The sequence below is a fragment of the Agelaius tricolor genome, unplaced genomic scaffold, assembly GCF_023055355.1.
Source record: "Agelaius tricolor isolate 1412-34295 unplaced genomic scaffold, bAgeTri1.0.p SCAF_21, whole genome shotgun sequence".
Classification (NCBI taxonomy): domain Eukaryota; kingdom Metazoa; phylum Chordata; class Aves; order Passeriformes; family Icteridae; genus Agelaius; species Agelaius tricolor.
The window spans coordinates 14,251,575-14,270,655 of NW_027269281.1; the positions used below are offsets into that span (position 1 = coordinate 14,251,575).

General features: G+C 39.1%; 1 protein-coding gene across 1 annotated transcript in view; it reads left to right on the plus strand.

Moving 5' to 3' along the window:
* The window catches only part of LOC139599012 (guanine nucleotide-binding protein G(q) subunit alpha), a 201,174-nt gene that overhangs the window by 83,878 nt on the left and 98,215 nt on the right, over nucleotides 1-19,081 (plus strand). Inside the window, exon 2 of the mRNA XM_071445944.1 lies at nucleotides 8,503-8,687. Within this exon, the coding sequence (XP_071302045.1) occupies nucleotides 8,503-8,687 (185 nt within the window). The remainder of the gene's footprint in view (nucleotides 1-8,502; nucleotides 8,688-19,081) is intronic.

The window sequence follows — 19,081 nt, forward strand, 5'->3', positions numbered from 1 at the left end:
CCTTCATGAAACTGCTCTGTCGTGGTTTAGGGAAAATTTGGAGGAGAATTTCCAAATTAGGGCCCCTCCAGTAAGCAAACCCACACAGCCCCTCCCCCCAACCGGTTCGGGAAGGATTCCTCGGAGAGGAGTGGAAAGAACCTGTTTATTTAATAGGCACAGCACCCCCCAGCACACAAAATGAACAATACCGGATGACACTGCTCTGAAAAAGATGACAAATTCAGAAAGTCTCTCTTGGGGGGTGGTCACTCTGTTCTCAGTCCCTCCAGCGCTGGGGCAGCTGCTGCAGGCCACAAGGTGCAGACTCTTGGTGTTTCCAGGTCCCAGTCCGGAGCAGGTTCGAAATGGTCAGAAAAAGGAAAGGAGAAACAGTCCAGGAAGAAATTTGGACAGTTTAGCTAAACTAGCTAATGAGCAAAAGCAAGCAGAAGCGAAGCAAGCAAGAGCGAGAGAGAGCAAAGCAAAAAGCAAAAGCAGGAAAAGCAAAAGCTGCAGTCTCTGTGTCCCGCCAGGCTGATAAGAAAACCAAAACAAAACTTTCCCTCTTCAGAGCCGGTCTTAAAGGTACAGAACATAATATCCAACATTAACAGAACACATGAATGGGGATACAAGCATCATAACGTCACCCTGGGACATGCTCCCATCTGTAAATAATTCTAAATCAGGATTGTCTATTGGATCATCTCTCAGATCAGTTCTGCTGGAATATACCTGTTCAATAGTTTGGAGACAATAATGTGCCAGGGCTCCCTCATCCACTGCCTTTGGATCAAGGAACGCGGCTGGATTCGTGGCTGCTGTTGTCTTCAATTCCACATCATCCTGTTCCAAAAGCACAACTTGGTATTTGAGCATCCTGCTGGTGGACAGCCAATAGCCGCCCCCCCCCCCCCCCCTTTCACTCTAATACATGTATCACCATATGAGGGACAAAAACAGTTATGTGCTGTCCAGTCGTGAGCTTCCTGGCCTCTTGGATCTGTAGAACAGTTGCAGCAACCACTTGCAAGCATCCTGGCCATCCTTTGCTCACATTGTCCAGCTGTTTGGAGAAATAGCCTGCAGGTCTCCTCCAGGTTCCCAGCTTCTGCGTCAGGACCCCCAGGGCTAAATGTTGCCTCTCATGTACAAACAGTTCAAAGGGCTTGGTTAAGTCAGGAAGCTCTAATCCAGGTGCTGTCATTAATGCCTCTTTCAGTTTTCAAAAGGCAGTTCAGCACTTGTGAGTCCACACCAATTGTCCTTTTTTTGTTTCTTTTAGGGCTTCATAGATGGGCTTCTGTTGCGGTGAGGGAAACTTGGATGCTCAATATGAGTGTTTAGCAAGCTTCGTTTATTGAAGAGAGCATCAGACTTTTATGCACAACAAGTAATAAGCTCATACATATTCTGCAAGCTAAGCAATCTATTGGCTATACTACAATATCAGCTCTTCCTCATACCTTAGGGGTTACATCTTTCTTTTCTCATGTCTCTCTCACTACTTGTTATTGTACCACAGCTATGCTCAAGGACACAGTGTTTTGCAGGTGCAGGGACCCAGATTAGCTGCATCCTCCCGATTCTTGGTCCAGAACGTGGCCCCTGTCACGTAGCCATTCCGCCACAGGCTTCACTAAAAGTCCATTATTTAATATCCACAACTGGCACCACCCAACCACTACCAGAAAGCCTCATGATTTTCGGATGTTCTATGTTCTATGGTTTTGGAATTTGGCAGATTTCTTCCTTTCTGTCAAGGTCAAGAATTCTCTGACCTTGAGTGATCTTGAAGCCCAAATAGTTCACAGTTGTCTTTCCTATTTGAGCTTTTCTTTTAGTTTCTCTGTAACCATTCTGTCCCAGAAAGTTCAACAGACTTATGGTCATTTGCAGGCATAAGTGTTAGGTCTCTGCTGCTAGCAGAATGTTATCCACATACTGTAAAACTGCCCCTTTGGTGTTATTTTTTTTCCATTGTTCTAATTCTTTTGCTAGTTGATTTCCAAATATTGTTGGACTATTTTTAAATTCCTGTGGTAGGGTGGTCCAGGTTAACTGAACTTTGAATCCAGAGGTGGGACTTTCCCATTCAAAAGCAAATTATTGTTTGGCTATTTTCATCCAAGGGTATGCAGAAAAAGGCATCCTTAAGATCAATCACTGTAAACCATTTATATTCCCATTTTAGTACTGTCAAAAGTGTGTATGGATTAGCTACTACTGGATGAATATCTGGTACTATTTTATTAATGACCCTTACATCTTGTACTAACCTATATTCTTCATTTTGCTTTGTAATAGGTAGTATTGGTGTGTTATTTTATGATTCACACTTCTTCAATAACACATATTTAATAAAATTTTTATGAGCTTTTCCAGCCTCTTCCTTACCTCCCAATTAATAGGATATTGTTTTTGCCTTACCAGTTTAGCTTCAGGTTTTCGAGTAATCCTCACTGGTTTGGCTGCTTTTGATTGTCTAGGCATTTCAGTTGCCCATACCAACAGGGTCACAGTGTTCTCTACCTCCTATGGGATTTCTTCCAATTCATTTGACTCCTGTAACATAAAAATCCTTGCCCAAACGGCTTTTGATTCTGGTGTTTAAATTTGTATTTCCTCATCCTGAAAAATTATTTGAGCATCTAATTTTCCCAATAAATTTCTGCCCAGCAAGGGAGCTGGGAATTCAGACATACATAGAAACTGGTGAGTAATCCAATTCTTTCCTAATTTAAATTTCATGAGTTGTAAAAAGGACCAAGCTTTGCTTTTCCCTGTAGCATCAATTGCATTTACCACTGTCTTGGTTTGAAACAAATTAGGAGGAAATGTCCTCCTGAAAAGAACGTGTCCTCTAAAGAGAGGTAGGTTTCAAGAGCCCCTCCCCCACAGGTTCAAAAGGAATTTCTTGGAGGAAAATGAAAAAAACCTCTGTTGTTTGAAAAAGCAAAGTGCACACAGGCACAGAAAAGAAAATTAATATTGTTAGATAATAAACTTTCTCATTGTGGAGAAAGATGGTGGATTTTTAGAGTCCTGTTTGGCTTCTCCTGAGGTCTGGAGCCAGAATGCGGCATCCTGGAAGCCTTCCCCCCACTGGGCCACGGCATGGGGCTCCCGGCAATGTTCAGGTGTTTTGGACTGGAGCAAAGCTTAACAGTTCCAGAAGAAGAAGCTACAGTCCTGGGAGAAAAACTTCTTGCCTCAGCTAACAAAAAAGAAGCTAGATAAAAGCAAAGACAGAACTACCTTTTTTTTTCTGCTGCATACACAGAGCTGAGTCCTGGGGAAAAGCCAAGGGAGTTACCTGTGTTTTTGAACATAGGCCACCGAAAGAATTCCACCGCCGCGCCCTCCCCTTTGAGCTTAAAGTTACAGGACCCATGTCTGGGCATAAAGCAGACGATAGGGGATACAGTATCATAACATCACCCCAAGACAACCACATTTCTACGAAGTTTCCCTTTACATGTATTCTATACAGAATAAGTTGCTCCTGTGTCCACCAAAAATTCCACTTCTTCTTTCCCCAGCCTCAATGTAACCAGGTGATCAGCTGGGGTAGAACCCCCTGGTCCCCTTCAATCTTCATCTTCTAATGGTCTAATCTTTAAGACCAGGTCCAGCTTTCCAGTCTGTGGGCATTCTCCCTTCCAATGCCCCTTTTCCTTGCAGACTGCATACTGGTCTTCCCCTAACTGTTGTCAGGGAAACAGTGGAAGCCTTCCACCTCCCCTTCCCCTTGTTCCCCCCACCCGACCTCCCCTGTTGGCCGGTCCCTTAGTACCCTCCACAGGTCCCCTAGCCACCCCCAAAGTTGCAAGCAGTTTGTCATGTCTCGTTTTCCCTTCTAGCCTGCCATAGTTCTTTTTCCCTATCCCTGTCGTGATATACTTTCCACGCTTCATCTAACAACTTTCCTAAGTCATGTGACTCCATTCCTTCCAGTTTTTGGAGTTTCTTTCTAATATCTGGAGTAGACTGCCCTATAAAGGTAGTTGCTAACTGTACAGCCTCCTCTGGATTCTCAGGATCCAGATCAGTATATTTTTCTGGCAGTCACCTTCAATAGTTCCATGAAAGCTGTGGGGGATTCAGTACTGTCCTGCTTTACCTCATACAGTTTTGACCAGTTCATGTCTTTTGGTGTAGCATGCTTTACATCAAACAATATTCATCTCTGATATCTTGTTAAACAATCTTGGAGTCCCAATAAATTAGGGTTCCACCTTGGATCTGTTGAAGGAAAAATCACATCTACAGTTCCTCCTAAGTCTCCATTAGCATATGCCCCCTCCACCTGCTTTCTGGCCATGGTCAAAACTATCCTTTTTTCTGTGCTATCCAACAACATATCTAACATCATTTGTATATCATTCCAGTCAGGGTCCTGAGTCCTAATTATGGTTTCAAATACTTTAGCAACTCTATCCGGATCCTCTCTATAAACTCCTGCTGCCTTTTCCCATGACATTAAATCCACAATTGAAAATGGGGTCTTTACTTTTCCTGGACCATGTTTCCCAACCGCCTGCCAGAGGGGAGCCATCAGAATATCCCCAGCATCCCCCCCAACATCTCCTTGCTGCCTTCTAGTGCGTCCTGCAAGCAGGCTAAAATCCTCTGATCCCCTAAAGCGTTGTCTCAGTTCCAGTCCACTGTCCCATGACCTACTTATGCATCTAGCCACGTTCCCTGCTGATTCATCATTCACCCCACCTGCTCTTTGCCGTAGAGCAACCATCATCTCTAAATCATCCTTGTCCTCTCTTCCACACTTTAAGCACCTCTGCCCTAGGCTGCAGACAGAACACCTCCTTTTCAACCTTTTGCCTTTCTTTTCCTTTTCAAGTGCAAAAATTAATGGATCTTGCGGGGTCCTCCCACATTCCTTTTGCCACTCTGGATGATTTCTTAGGGTGAAAAACAAGTCAACATAAGGAGCTTCAGTCCACTTCTTTTCCCTTCTACAAAACAACATTAATTGCAACAGGGTGTTATACTGTAAGGTTCCATCCTTAGGCCACTTCTTTTGATCTTCCAGCATGTAAAGTGGCTACCACTGATTACAGAATTGTAAGTTTTTCACGCATGAGGGGAATACCCCAAATTTGTTTCCAGTGTTTCAAGATACATCCCAGCAGTGACACCTGTGATGCCCCTTTTGAGGTTTTGTTTCCCATTATAACAAATTACTGTTTAGGAGCTCCTTAGAAGGGAGTCTAACCCTTCCCTTTTGAAGGGACTCTAACCCTTTCCTTTTCTCACCTTAGGTAACTTTAAACCAAACCCTGTGTAGCTTTTGCTGTGCCTTATAGGTAGGTTAACAGTTAACATCTTTAAAGTAAAGAATGCCTTTATCTTACCAGGGGTCTTGTTCTGATTTCCTTTGGACCAGGGATCAAAAGTTCTCCCCGAGAATCCCTCGGTGCTGGCTGGAAGTCCTGTGATCCCTTGGATCCGTGGAAAATCAGGAGTCTGTCCCATCTGGGTCACCAAAACCGTTACCAAAAATTCGGTAAAATAAGAAACCCCTTAACACCAATGTAGCATTAAGAAGCAGGCATTCTTTATTTGACTGGATGCTCGGGGGGATAGCTCCTCCCAAAGCTGTGCATGCTGGGTACAGGAAAGTTTCTGTTTAGATACTGTATTTTGCATACATATTCATTGATTGTCCCAGACTAAACAAACATGTGATAATCATTTCCCTGAAATCATTAACGTATTTCCCCTCCCCTTTACTCGTGCGTTCTTCTGTCCTGGGGGTCTCTCTGGTGGTCCCTGGTGTTCCTAGACCCTGGTGTTCCAGGTGACCTGGCTGAGTTGGCAGAACACTGAGGCTGGCTAACTTCCAGTTGTCCTTCTTACACAGTGGGCATTGTGCAGTTTCCATAGGCCAGTAGTTTCAGAGAATAAGCATTGTGTTAGCTCACCAGGTGAAGGCCATTTATTATCTGGTAACACACCTATGAGGAAAAGAATTAGTTGCCTAGCCAACAGTGAGTGTGCTCATCCTTCCTCTTACATTACGGTGCAGGCATCTCCTGTATCACACCAGGAAGCATGAAAGCCTCAGCAGTCCAACTGCTGTTGGATATACTTCAAAAGCTTTTTAGGTAAGCTGGTGTTCTATACTCTCCATCTTGGAGATTTGGTCTATACCATTTCTATAATTTAGCAGATTCTGACCAGACTGTCAAACAAAAGATAACAGCTCCTGGAAACAACAATTTGCAGGTGATAATGGTTGGATAATGGCCCTTTAGTTATTTTTGGCCACCTGTCCTGCCGACTCTAGTGCTTGGCTTTGACTTAATGACTCTGCTCCTAGCATACATTATTCCTTAGCATGAGCTGTGATAGCCAAAAATTTAAGTGGGAGTTTAATGAACAGTCACACACAGTAAAGACAAAATCTTGTAGAATCTTTGAGGTTAGATTTTGAGGAGTACTACCTGAAACACTTAAGAGTTGCAAGCACAGAATCATGCTTTAACCTTGCATTGCACTGTCACATGATGTTCATGAAATAAACAGGGGCAGGAGATTTTCTCCTTTTTAATGCCTTTATTAAAAGTGATCAGCTCGGGTGGGGAGAACCGATGGGTCCATGCTCACACCGCCGCTGCTCCCAAGAGTGGCTCGGAGGAGAAGGAAGAATGCAGCTTTGTCCACTGGTCTGTGGGCAGAGCTGGGGGTTCTGTCCTCACGAGAGCATCGGGAAATCCCTTGCTTTTTGGTTCAACATTCGAGGTCCTCTGTCTAGCTGGCATCTTTTTAGGTTAGGGGTAAAAAGGCCTTGGCAGATACTAGATTCTGTTCCTCACGTCTAGTCATCACTTTGATTCGTCAATTTTGTGTTGGCTTGTTGTTTTAGGGGTTTTTGTCTAGGTTTGGTCAGGGGTCTCTCCCGTTGCATGCTGGATCCGATGTCATTTGCATGTCGACTCGATGTCCCTTCCCCTTCACTGTCTGGGTGTCATCCTCTAGGAAGCAGCAGGGTGTCACTCGACAAAAGGGGGAATTCTTAACCATCAACGACAGGTAGTTAACGAAAACAACCAGTGATTACAACAACAAACAGTTAGAACTCCACCCTGGCAGTAACTGGCCCAACATGCTAACTCTGCAACCTTTTTAAAAAAATGGGCAGCTGTTCTACTCATAACAGTTCATGTGTCTGAGACATAACACACGACAGACCTTCGTTGCTCCTCAGCCAAACAGTGTGTTTTATTGTTTGGGGCTTGCTGTTTTAGGCAATTCAAAAACTCTTGGCTCTAAACAGTCATTGGTCTAATCTCCACACCTCCTAGACTCTGAACCAGTCAAATGCTTGTACTTTAGGAGAGTTGTTATTGGTTGAAACCTCTGTCAGTCAGCCCACAGGCTGGCTTATGGAACTGGGCTGAATTTCTTATTTATAACCGGATTCATGTTCAGTACGAATCAGCTTGTACTGCAACATTGCACTGCTTGTGAAATACACTACTCTGAGACACCTAAAATATCATGTAAGGCATAAGACTTTCTTTGTCCTGGTAGTCAAGTATTATATCATAAATGAGGCCTGAAAGCTTTATAAAAATGATCAAAATAGAATCTAGGCTGCAAGGCTAAGTACTGCATGCATTTGAATGCATTGCATTTCTTAGGGAGCTAAATAGCTAGGTGTACATACAGCATTCATATGGCTGTGCAACTGTTTTAAATTTCAGTTCCTTCTTATAAAGTATTCATACGATTTGATTGCTTAGATAGGCTCAGCTAATCACAGAGAGACTGAATTTTGCCAAAGGAAAAAATGCTATGTGATATATTTTGTGCAAAATTCCAAACAAGCAAATCTTAACTTTAAATCGGTAAACATGCAGAATATTAATTTATTAGTTATTTATGCTTTGTGTAAAGTACAAAGATACAAAGAAATGTAAAGGAAGTCATGACTGTGCATTAACAAATACAAGCCAAATTTTACTTAAAGCTGATTTTATATATTTCTGAGGTTGAAGTTTGCACAACTATAATTGTTATATTATTTGGCTTTCTAACAATTATGCATTGGTTGTATATTGCTGCTTACCATAATGTTCTGAAAGTTGGCCACACAAGCTAATTTTTGTTCTTACTCTATGATTTTTTTGTGATAGAACATCTAATAGTAATTCCCTATAGTTGAGAACTATTTCTTTGGGATTGGAATTTTATGCATATAATTTTAAATACCCAGTGGTGTATTCTAGATTTTTTGGAGAAGTTTTGTTTTAGTTATTAACTCATTGCTTTTTTTTTTTTTTTTGCTTGTATTTTGTCTTCAAAAAAATTTTTTTAATTCAATGTTGCTTCAGTTGTTACTGTGTTACTGCTGTCTTGATATTGAAGCAAGCACCTTGCAAGCACCATAACCACTTGACAGTGTTTTGCCCTGAACTTAACAAGCTGTCCACTTTATGCAGAAAAGTCATGTTTGTGTCCATTGGCTGAAGTATATTCTTATTTGTCTTGCAGGCACAGGAGAGAGTGGCAAAAGCACATTCATCAAACAGATGAGAATTATTCATGGATCAGGTTACACTGATGAAGACAAAAGGGGCTTTACGAAATTGGTGTACCAGAATATATTTACAGCAATGCAGGCCATGATCAGAGCCATGGATACCCTCAAAATCCCATATAAGTACGACCATAATAAGGTGAGATTTTTGTTTATTTCCATAGCTGAAATTTTTCCTCTTTTATCTTTAGGAAATGTACTGAAGGCCTCTAAAAATGATAAATCACAAATTATATTCTACCTAAAGTTTGGAAGAAAAGGGCTTCTTCTAGTCCTGCCTTGAGTTCTCTGCCCTTTGCAATGCTCTGACAACACAGGTGCTGTTCTTATCAAGATGTTTGGGGGGTTTGTGATAGCAAGAGGGTAGAGGGCAGGCTGCCATTTGCCTGTGACTTTAATTATCTTTTTTCCCTTCCTCCCAGCTCATGTTCTGGCCAGAGCACAGTTAAGTAATTTTTCTGGTTTGTACCAGTACTACTTAAGGTTTCCCATAAATATTATGTGGGGGAAAAAATATTAGAAAAATAGGTGGGAATATCTGCTTGTATGTGAGTATATTATGAAATAAAACTTTTGATACAAGGCCTTAGAATAAGAAAATTCTTTTAAAAGTGATGACATCATTGAAACTTTGAAAGAAAACGCATTTAAAGCATTTTAGAAGGTTTATCTTTGATTAACCTGACGTCTTTTAATTTTTGTTCCATTCATAAATTTTCCATTTAAACTCAAATGTATAACTGGTATCACTAGTATTAAAATGGAAATTTTGCATATGTATTTCAGGTCCATGTTTTTGCTGTACATAAAGCACTGAATTTCCTAACAAGCTGACTTGAAGACTTAGTTGATTGTGAAGCGCACTTTTTCTTTTTTTCAGAATCGGTACTGACAGCCATTTTGCTGTAGTATATGGAAGTCCTAATCATAAATCAGTAAATTGTTTTCTTGTATTATACTGCAACGTGTTTTGTATTGTTCAGATTGAGTGTTCAATTTATATAGGCTGTTTTTGTATAGTTGTAGTGAATTAGATGTGTCATACCTGTATATGTGTGGCCAGACCTTTCTAATTAGAGCTGTTCATTTCTCTATATAAAAATACCTTGACTTTAAGTGAGTCTATCTTTGCACTCACCTCCTTCACAAGCATTTCCATCAGTTCTAGGTGTGAATTAAAGTACAACTTGCCAAAGTTGCCAGGTTCTAGATGCAATTCCTTTAAAAACTTGGGGATTTTTTAATTCAAATAAATTAAAATGCAAATTTATTTCTCCACTTTCCTCCTTTTTTTCCTCCATTAAGAAGGTAAATTCATTAGCCTCGCAACCTAAAAAACACAGGAAGGGCATTTCCTATTAATTTGAATCTCATTAAAAAAATTGGTCTCTAGAAAATATCTCACAGTTCGAGTAACTGCATATTTTTAGCACAGTACTTGTCTTGTACAGTAGCTTAGAAAACTACAGCTCAAGCTGATGTTTGTATTGCTGAGCCTAAAGAAAAGAGAGTGAAGTGACACATCAAATTCAAAAAGTCCAGTTAGGTAGACATTTGTGATCTTTGTACAGTGTAAAAAAAATGACATCCAGGCTGGATTATTTTAATATCAGTGTAGGAAGAGGCATGTTGTAAGTTAAGGAAGTTAGTTCTTCCAGTGTTGTGTTGGCTTCATAGTAAGTGATATAATTAAAGAGGCAGAGTCTGAAATTCATTGTCCTATATTATAATAATCTAGGATCTTTGAAATATTTATTATCAGAATAATGAAAGTCAATTGAGAAATGTAAAAATTATTGTTTACATTGTAATGTCTCAAAACTGATGGTAAGGCATTGTATCATACTTCATCACACTTTTCATCACACTTTTTTGTCTTGTCAGTTTCAGAATATAAGCTCTACTGAGCTTTAAGATTATAGGTGAGGGTTATCTCTTAGGGATCTGATATAGGAAATGGTGGCTTATGGACTAGGTTTTTAGTTTCCATTTGAGTAAACTGTTACTGTGTTTCCATTTTTTTTAACCAGAAATTTTGAATTTTTTATATGCATCTTGAATTTTAGAGAAGCAGTTTATAAAATTCAGAAAAGCCTTAGGTGAAGTTTTTTTGTCCTGTTTTTTTACAGAAATTGACTTGAGCAATTCTCAAAATTGCCTGTCTGCATGGTTTTTGTGAATGTACAATAGTATCTCATGTGCAGCCACTGACACTCAAATTCAATTTAAAAAAATCTTATATATATTTTAAAATAATTTTTAAAATTATCTTTTTAGAAATCTGACCTGTATATTTATGTTCCTGTCAATCCTTTCAAATTCTGAATTAAAACAATAATTTTTTTATCTTCTGACATTCCCAGTGTTGTCCATAGTGGCTTAGAAGTCATTGCTCCAGGTAATGTAGTCCCCCGTTTCTCCTTTTCTATCTTTCTTCATATCTAATTGCTGAAGGAAGGCTTTTTATTTTTCGTCTCCTGTTGGTACAGAACTTTTACTAAATAAATTTACTACTGTGCTAAAGAACTACTAGCACTTTTACCCATTATTGTTCCCTTTCAGTGTAATTTCCAGAAGACAGTTGCCTCTTCTTACAGACTGTCAGGAAGATGTCACTCAGCAGTGGTTGTCAGGCAGAAAATCTTATTTGAATCCATATACATAATTTCCCATGAGACTTCTTAACTGTTTATAACAAGATACCTAATGTAAGATAGAGCAAGTTACAAGAAACCATAGTCACTAAAAACGTAAAATTATGCCTTAAAGTAGACCAAGAATTTTGCTGTAAGTTGTTTCTATTGGTGAAGTTGTTTATTTAAGCCTATTTCCCTATAGGAAATGTTTAAAAATTAAAAAAAGCAGATATGGGAAAATGGTTTTAAAGTCCAAAATCTTACTGAAATTGTCTTCAAGGCCAAGTTTACTTTGTTAATAGCTCCACATCCCCACCCCCATAGAAGTAATCTACTGTAACAAACTGTCCTGGTTTAGGGTAAATTTGACACAAAACCTCCAAAGGGGTTCCTCTAGAAAGCAGATTCAATCAGCCCCTCCCCCAACTGGTTCAGTAAAATATTTCCTTGGAGAAAAATGGAAAAAAACCTGTTTATTTAACAGGCAAAGCATTCACCAGCACAAAAAAAATGAACAATATTAAACAATAAAGCATCTTGCCAATCTGAAGAGATTGACTCAGAAAGTCCTTTTCGTGGGTTGCAGCTCAGCTGATCCAGTCTATTATCAGTCCCTCTGGCACTGGAAATGCCGCGGCCCAGGCCCAGCCTGGTGGGCCACAGGTGGAGCTGCTGGTGCTCTTCTGGGTGTTCAGTCCAGAGCAGGTTTAAACAGTTCCAAGAAAAAGAAAAACCACAGTTCAGGGAACTTCTCTGCCTCAGATAGCTAAAAACTAACTAAAAGCAAAGGAGAGCTCTGTCCCACTGTTTGTCCGTCTGCAGACAACACAGTCCAGGAGCAGGAATGTGTAGGAGTGAGTGCAGTTTCTGATAACAAACTGCACGCTTCTTCTCTCCCCCCCTTTGCTCTCAGAACCAGTCTTAAAGGTACAAAACCTATTTCTGGACTAAACAGATGAATGGGGATACAATTCAGCACCATGAAGTCACCCCAGGACACAAACACACAAAAGTAAGATATCAGGATCAGGTATGGAGTCAAATTACATAAATTCTCATCTCAAGTAGTGGAGTCTTAAAAGTTTTGGATCTCTTCAGTGAAATTTCATGTTGAACAACAAAGTAGTAATTTCACGTGACATTTTTTTTCTCCCTGGTTAAAGTAGGTATAAAGTCTAAACATTAGGGCTATGTGAACAACATAGGTTGGAGAAAACAACCTCCCTCATATACCTTACCTGGTATTCAAAGAGTATGAAGGATTGAATCCCAAGCATCAGCATGCAAGCTGTGTGTGAGATGCATTGACTCTCAGATGATGAAGAATCTGCAGGATTTATGGCCTTCTATAAAGAAATTATTATATTTTTGGGATATTGAAGTGAAATGTTTCTAAAGAATAGCTTATTGGTCTGGAATACACATAAAAAACCCCTGAACTGTGAATCTTTGTAAAAACTATTCTTCAGCGTCTCAAAGCTGAAGCAGAGCTTAAAAGCAGGTTGCAGGAAAAGGGGATTTATACTAGTCATGTTAGTTAGTGCTCCTAGTACTCTCAGATGTCTTCCTCCAGACACACAAAACTAAAGAAAAATTACCCAGGAAATAAAAGTCTTGCAGTCAGTTAAATGCTTCTAATACTATGAAGCTACTGATGAAATTTTTTTCCACAAGAAATAGATTACCTAAGAGCAAGCCGATACGGAAAATAGTGCAGTAAGATTTCAAGTATTGTAATCAATTAACATCTATGCAGATAAAGAAATTAAAGATTACTTTTTTTGTTCATGAGCCTTGTTTAATATGAGGTAAAAGCTGGTTCCCCAATAGCTTTACATTTCCTCCTATGAGGATTTGCTTTAAAAAGGGCTTCAATAAAGCCATGAACATTTTTTCTTCAGTGCTTCATAAAGAATAAACTTCCACAATCCAAAACAGAACTCAGTCTACCCCTAACTGCTTTTCTTTTTATCTGTCTTCCTCTGTCAGTCATTTATTTCTCTCTCACCCAGCTGGTGTCTCTCCTGTTTTATTTTACATTTGACATTATAAAGTTATCTGTTTATCTGTGACCATATTGTCCTACTCTCTATTGTTTTCATTTTTCATTACATTTAAAGCAAATTTTTTTTAAAGCCATTGCTTACTTCCCTTTTTTGTTTTCCTTTTGGTTAGAGCTGAAATTTCTTGCATTTGCCTGTATTGCTCTGAGTGAAGCCCCTCTCGTTGGGCCCCAGAGGCTCCCCTGATGGGGGAAAACCTCCTTTTAACAGTTCTGTGCCAGGATTGAGAGACGCATGGGACTTTTTTTGGTCTTCAGGTTGCCGTGCATTGTTATCTTATCAGAAAATTGGCATGCCATCTGCCAGACTTAGCGCACAAGAAAGTACAGCAAAAATGGTCACAAGATGTACGGTTTCAAGGTCTTTTAAAGCTGTTTTATCCAATTAAGTCTTAAACGTACTTTATTTCTACCTTTCTACCAATAACTAATCCTTTGTCTGTCCATGTAACCTCTGCACTGCGGCAAATCACCCTGTGCCACCAACACTGCAGAAAATGGAGTAGATGAAGAAGAAGAAGCTTGAGACAACGCCCAAGATCGTCCATCTTGCCTCCTATCTACCTCTATACTAAAATCCCAAAACTCTAAATTTCTCACCGTGTGCCAAACTACACTATTCTCTATGATCTATTTCACACACTTGTAGACTCCAATCCATCCCAAAGTCTTGGAAGTCTTCTCCATGGGCGAAGGTTAAAGGCAGTGCTTCTCTGGGGGCCAGGACCCCTCAGGGCAGGCAGAGAAATATTCCCCGTGCCCTGGGTTCCTACATTGCTCAAATGATTTTGTAAATTATTTGTTTCCATCTCCTATATTCTTCTTTACTTTTTCATATTTTAGCCCAACAGAAGTGACTTTTAGATTATATTTTCTTCCAAGTGTAGGAAAAATGATTGTCTATCAGAGGTAAGATAGGTTAGCGGAGTCACTCAAAAAACTAAAAATATCTTTTGTTTGCATTTTAAAACAGCTGCAAGCCCACAAAATTAAATTAATTAATCATACTGAAGTTCATGCATCTGCTAACATTTAATTTTGAAATTAATAGGACCTAGATTATTTAATATATATGCCAGATATAGAATACTGTAGGCATACATTCGAAAACTCAATGTTAGCTACTCATATTTCAGTGCATTAAAATTTCTTCATTCCTTCTTTTATATTTTATTTTAAGAGAAGCACTTTATCTTTTTTGGAATATAATGTTTTAAGTGATTAACTACCCTTTGCTAATGGGAAATGAGAAGTCAAATACAAAAGCATATGTGTGGGGTGTGATGTCCATGTTTTATCTTTCCAATTCCACCATTTTACTCCTAGTAGAGAGAATGGGTGGTTAAAACGCTTGCTTACAGATTCTTGTAGATTTTGTGATAGATCCTGCAGATGTTAAAGGATGGTAATTATACAAGATGTTTCTAGCTTTTTTTTTTGTCATTGTTATTTCTTTTTTATAAGTATTCTTTCTCTTTTACTTTAGATATGCTTGTTACAGTTATTTTTCTTATTGAGTATCTGAAAAGAAATATTCATATGACCATGCATTCTGACAATAAAAATATTAAATACTCTCTGGGCAACTTTTCTATGTAATAGAGGTCTGGAGTTTATTTTAAGGTAATGAGTAAGATGTCACAGTCTTGAAATGATTCTGATTTTTTTCCTTCATTAGCAGTAGTTTAATAGCTATATGGGTATTTATATTATATATAATTTTTTCTGAGAGCAAAATATTTAACTTCCTATTTAGTTAATTCATTTGTACAAATTGTGTTTACATAATCCAGCATTCATTTCTGAAATAATTTCATATTGAAATATTTTTTTTTAAACTCTCTGAAACTTTCGAAAATATTTTCTGCCCCCAGTAAACATTTTTTGGGAAACTAACTGATGCAGTTATGTTCCATTTATGTTATGTGAAATTACTAAAAGCTTTTCAGTCTCATGTCTTCATTGTTCATTTCTACTAACTCACAAGATTTGCTTGAAATAAGATTTACTGCCATGAATTAAGAAACTGTCAGCAAAAATGGGCCATTTTTTCTCAAGATTTTATTGGTGTCTCTTTTTTAGTTTGCACTTCCTATGTGGTAAAAGTTGTAACATCCTGTAGTGGTTTTGGTTTGCTAATTTTTCGTTTCTTGGGTTTCGGCACCAAATAATGTGGTAGATTGAGCGCTGGACAAATGCCAATACACCCACTACAATTACTTACTCATTTTCTGTTGCGAGATAAGAATTAACAGGAGAGCAAAGCAGGCTCAAACTTTAAAGGGTATAAAGAAAACTTTATTAACAGAACTAAAAGAAGAATAATAAGAATCAGAATAAACTTTTAAAACACTTTTCCTGCCCCCTAACTCTTCTTTCCTTTCTCACTGTCAACGTACAGAGACAAAACCTGGTATTTTCAGTCAGTTTACCACCTCTAGAATAGTCTTTCTTCAGTTCACTTAGGGAGAGAAGTCCCTCTTATTAAGATTATGGAGACTTCTCCACAAGAAACAGTTCTCTCGTGGCTTCAATTTGCAGGAATAGCAGCAGTCCATAAATCTACATTTGTGAAGTCCCTCCTATCTTTCACAGCCTCCCCACAGCTGCATTCCTGGGCCATGTCAACTTATTAGGGTGCTATTTTTAAGGATAAGCTGTTCTAGCATAAAAACAAAAGTTGTCTTCATCTATCTCTGGGAAAGAGAGGTTTTCTTCTTCTATTCCTGGGGCAAGGTTTCTCATCGCTCTCATTTCTTTCTGTTCAGACTTCTCATTTGATCACAGCTACTGCAACATCTGCTTATTTCAACACTAGTGCCTCTGTTCATGGCTGTGGTTAGAACGCTACATCCCCCCAATGCATTTAATGAGTTATAGGGAAAAAGAGTCTGATGTATCAATTATATTCTTTTCCATAGCTTTACAAGAGGATTTCAGCCCAAAACTAAGGCATCTCCTCATTCTCCTCCAATCTGGAATTTGACTTCTTTACTGACCTCAGTGTCTCATGTTGTGTTTTACGTGTCTTCGCTCTTTTCTTCACTCAAGATAGGATCAATGTTTTGCAAGTTTCATCTGTGCAGTGAGTTAATATCTTGCCCAGGCCTTCGGGTGGTCATGTGATTTTTGCAGGAGCTGTTTATGATGAAGATGAAAGTTTCTTCAGCGGGCTGTGCTGGGAGGATGGGGGAGCGGCTAGGATTTCAGTAGCCAGGCTAGGACTCAGCTGCAGCATGCTGGGGCCGATGGCCTCCCCTCCCCTGCCAGGCAGCTTTGAACTGGTCCCACAGCCTCCTCTCCCCCTGCCCGGCCAACACGCTGGGAGGGGGAGAGGGAAATTCTCTCTCTAAAAGCCAGAAGAGAAAGAGCTTTTCCCAGGCTTGCCTGTCTTTAAAATGTGAATCTCACAGAGGCGGATCTAGTTTTTTTAATGATTTAATAGGTTGTTAATTCTTAGAGCTAGCTAGCTATTGGTTTTGCTAGACACAGAGGAAGCTCTTTGTAGCTCTTCACAAAAATTACTTCCATAGTTAGCTCTTTCCCTCCTCACCACAAATCAATTAATGCAAAACCAGCACACATCTGAAATGTAAGAAAGCTTCCTCTTATTATACAGTTCAGGTTTGGTTTAGAAAATTGGCTAAATGTTAAGCAAATTAGTTGTGGAGATTTTTTAAATATTAAAAATTAACCAACTTTTTTTTAATCAAGTGTTTGGTTTTTTATTATTAGTGGCACTACTACTAGTTTTGTATTTATAGTGGGATATATTGCCTGATAGAGGTATTCTCATAATTACTTTGATTGTTGAAATATTTTTGCATTCTTTTCTCCTTGCTTAAAGTAGGTATAAAATCTAAACATTAGAGTTTATTACATATTCACACTATGCAATTCTGGTTACATGCCTACCTGATTTCAGAATATGGAACTATGTGCCTCCATTCTTACAACAATGTGAATACAAAATCTAACTTTAGGTGTCTACCTAAAAGTGAGGCATGAGAAAAAGGACCAGTGTTTTATTTCTAGAACAGGAGGTGGGTGAAAAAAAACTTAGGTATGACATTATTGGTGTTAATTTTGTTTTGACAATATGCTTTTCCAGAATCAAAGGGCAAAGCCTCTGTTGCATGCCTTAATTTTGGAAAACTGTATATACATTTTGACTGGTTTCTGTAGCTTATTTATTATTATGGTGGACCTAAGATATTGGATAAGAAGGAAATTATTTGTTATGAGCAAGTGGCTTCTGTGGACAGTCTTCAGTTTGACAAAACTGAGCTTAGTATTGGGTTCAAAGGGTAACTGAGACAGGGTTGCTTTGAATCCCTTCTTTCACTTCTCTAATTCTCATGTGCATTAGAGTTCATGAAATGTATGCATTGGGTGGGGTAAGTAATACTGTGAAAAAACTGTTATGATTATGGTATTTTCATGCTAAATAAGTTTGTTTAAGGTTGGTGACTTTGCATTTTTCTTCCCATGACCAATAGGGCAGAGTTTAAATTTGGCTTTTGTTTTGGTTAACCTTGTTAGCTAATTTGTATACAGTGCAGCTATAGATTGCATGCACATGTTTTGCAAATTTGGAGCTTTTCTTGAATATTTTCAAAATGTAACTTATGTGACAAGTAGTTTGTTTGGAGATGTTCCTCTATTTTTAGATTTTATTTTCTTTAATAAGCTATGACCTTTGTTTTGAGAACATATGCTCTCAGTATGTATTGTTGCTGTACAAGCAGATAAATGAACACTCTTGGGATGTGCATACTTTCTTTGCATCTTGCCTTCAGTCCTTATCCAGCTGGTTTTTTGGGCCAGAGAACCAAGTGCAATCAATTGTACAGGTTATACAAAAAAGTAACTGTCACTGGAGCATAAAAAAGGTCTTGGGCACACTTGTTCCCTTTCTGGACTCTGGTACAGACATATACTGGGTGGAGACAGAATGGAAACATACCCTGGAGTAAAGAGGTATTAACACTGCAGTTGTGTAACCCTGGTGAATCCCATAGCAGTCTTTGGGGTGCCAACTGCACCACTTCATGACTTTTTTTATGTTTTTATTTCTGTTGATCCAAAAAAAGAAAAACACAGAGATCAAAATTATTGACATTGAATTTTGTTTTATCATATTTTTCTTACCTAGTCTATATCTATTTGTAATCTACAGAAGGTTTGCTGTGTCTGTTGTAGAAAAGAAGCACCACCTTGACTTTGGAAAGTCTGACAGCAAATGTTTTTTTCTGACTGTACTATTTATAGGGCCACACTATGTTGTTTTACATTTGTTAAGAGGTTTAGAACAAAATGGAAATCAAATTTTTGTGTGCTCATTTCTATTAATGTTTGTTAAATTATTTTTGCGGTAGTCCAGTAGTTTATTCTTGTATTGGGTTTGCATGGCAAGGTTTTGCTAGGGAGGAGGTACAGGCGTGGCTTTTGTGAGAAGCTGCCAGAAGCTTCCCCTATGTTTGATAGAGCCAATGCCAGCTAGCTTCAAGAGAGACCCATTGTTGGCCAAGGCCATCAGTGATGGTGGTACCACTTCTGGGATAACATATTTAAGCAGGGAAAAAAAAACCTGTGCAACAGCAACTGCAGCCAGAAGAGAGGAGTGAGAATATGTGAGAGGAACAACTCTGCAGGCCCCAAGATCAGTGGAGAAGGAGGGACAGGAGGCGCTTCAGGCGCCAGAGATGATTCTCCTGCAGCCCATGTTGCAAGACCATGGTGAGACAGCTGTGCCCCTGCAGCCCAGAGAGGTCAATGGGGGAGCAGAGATCCACCTGCAGCCTGTGGAGGAGACCCACACTGGAGCAGGTGGAT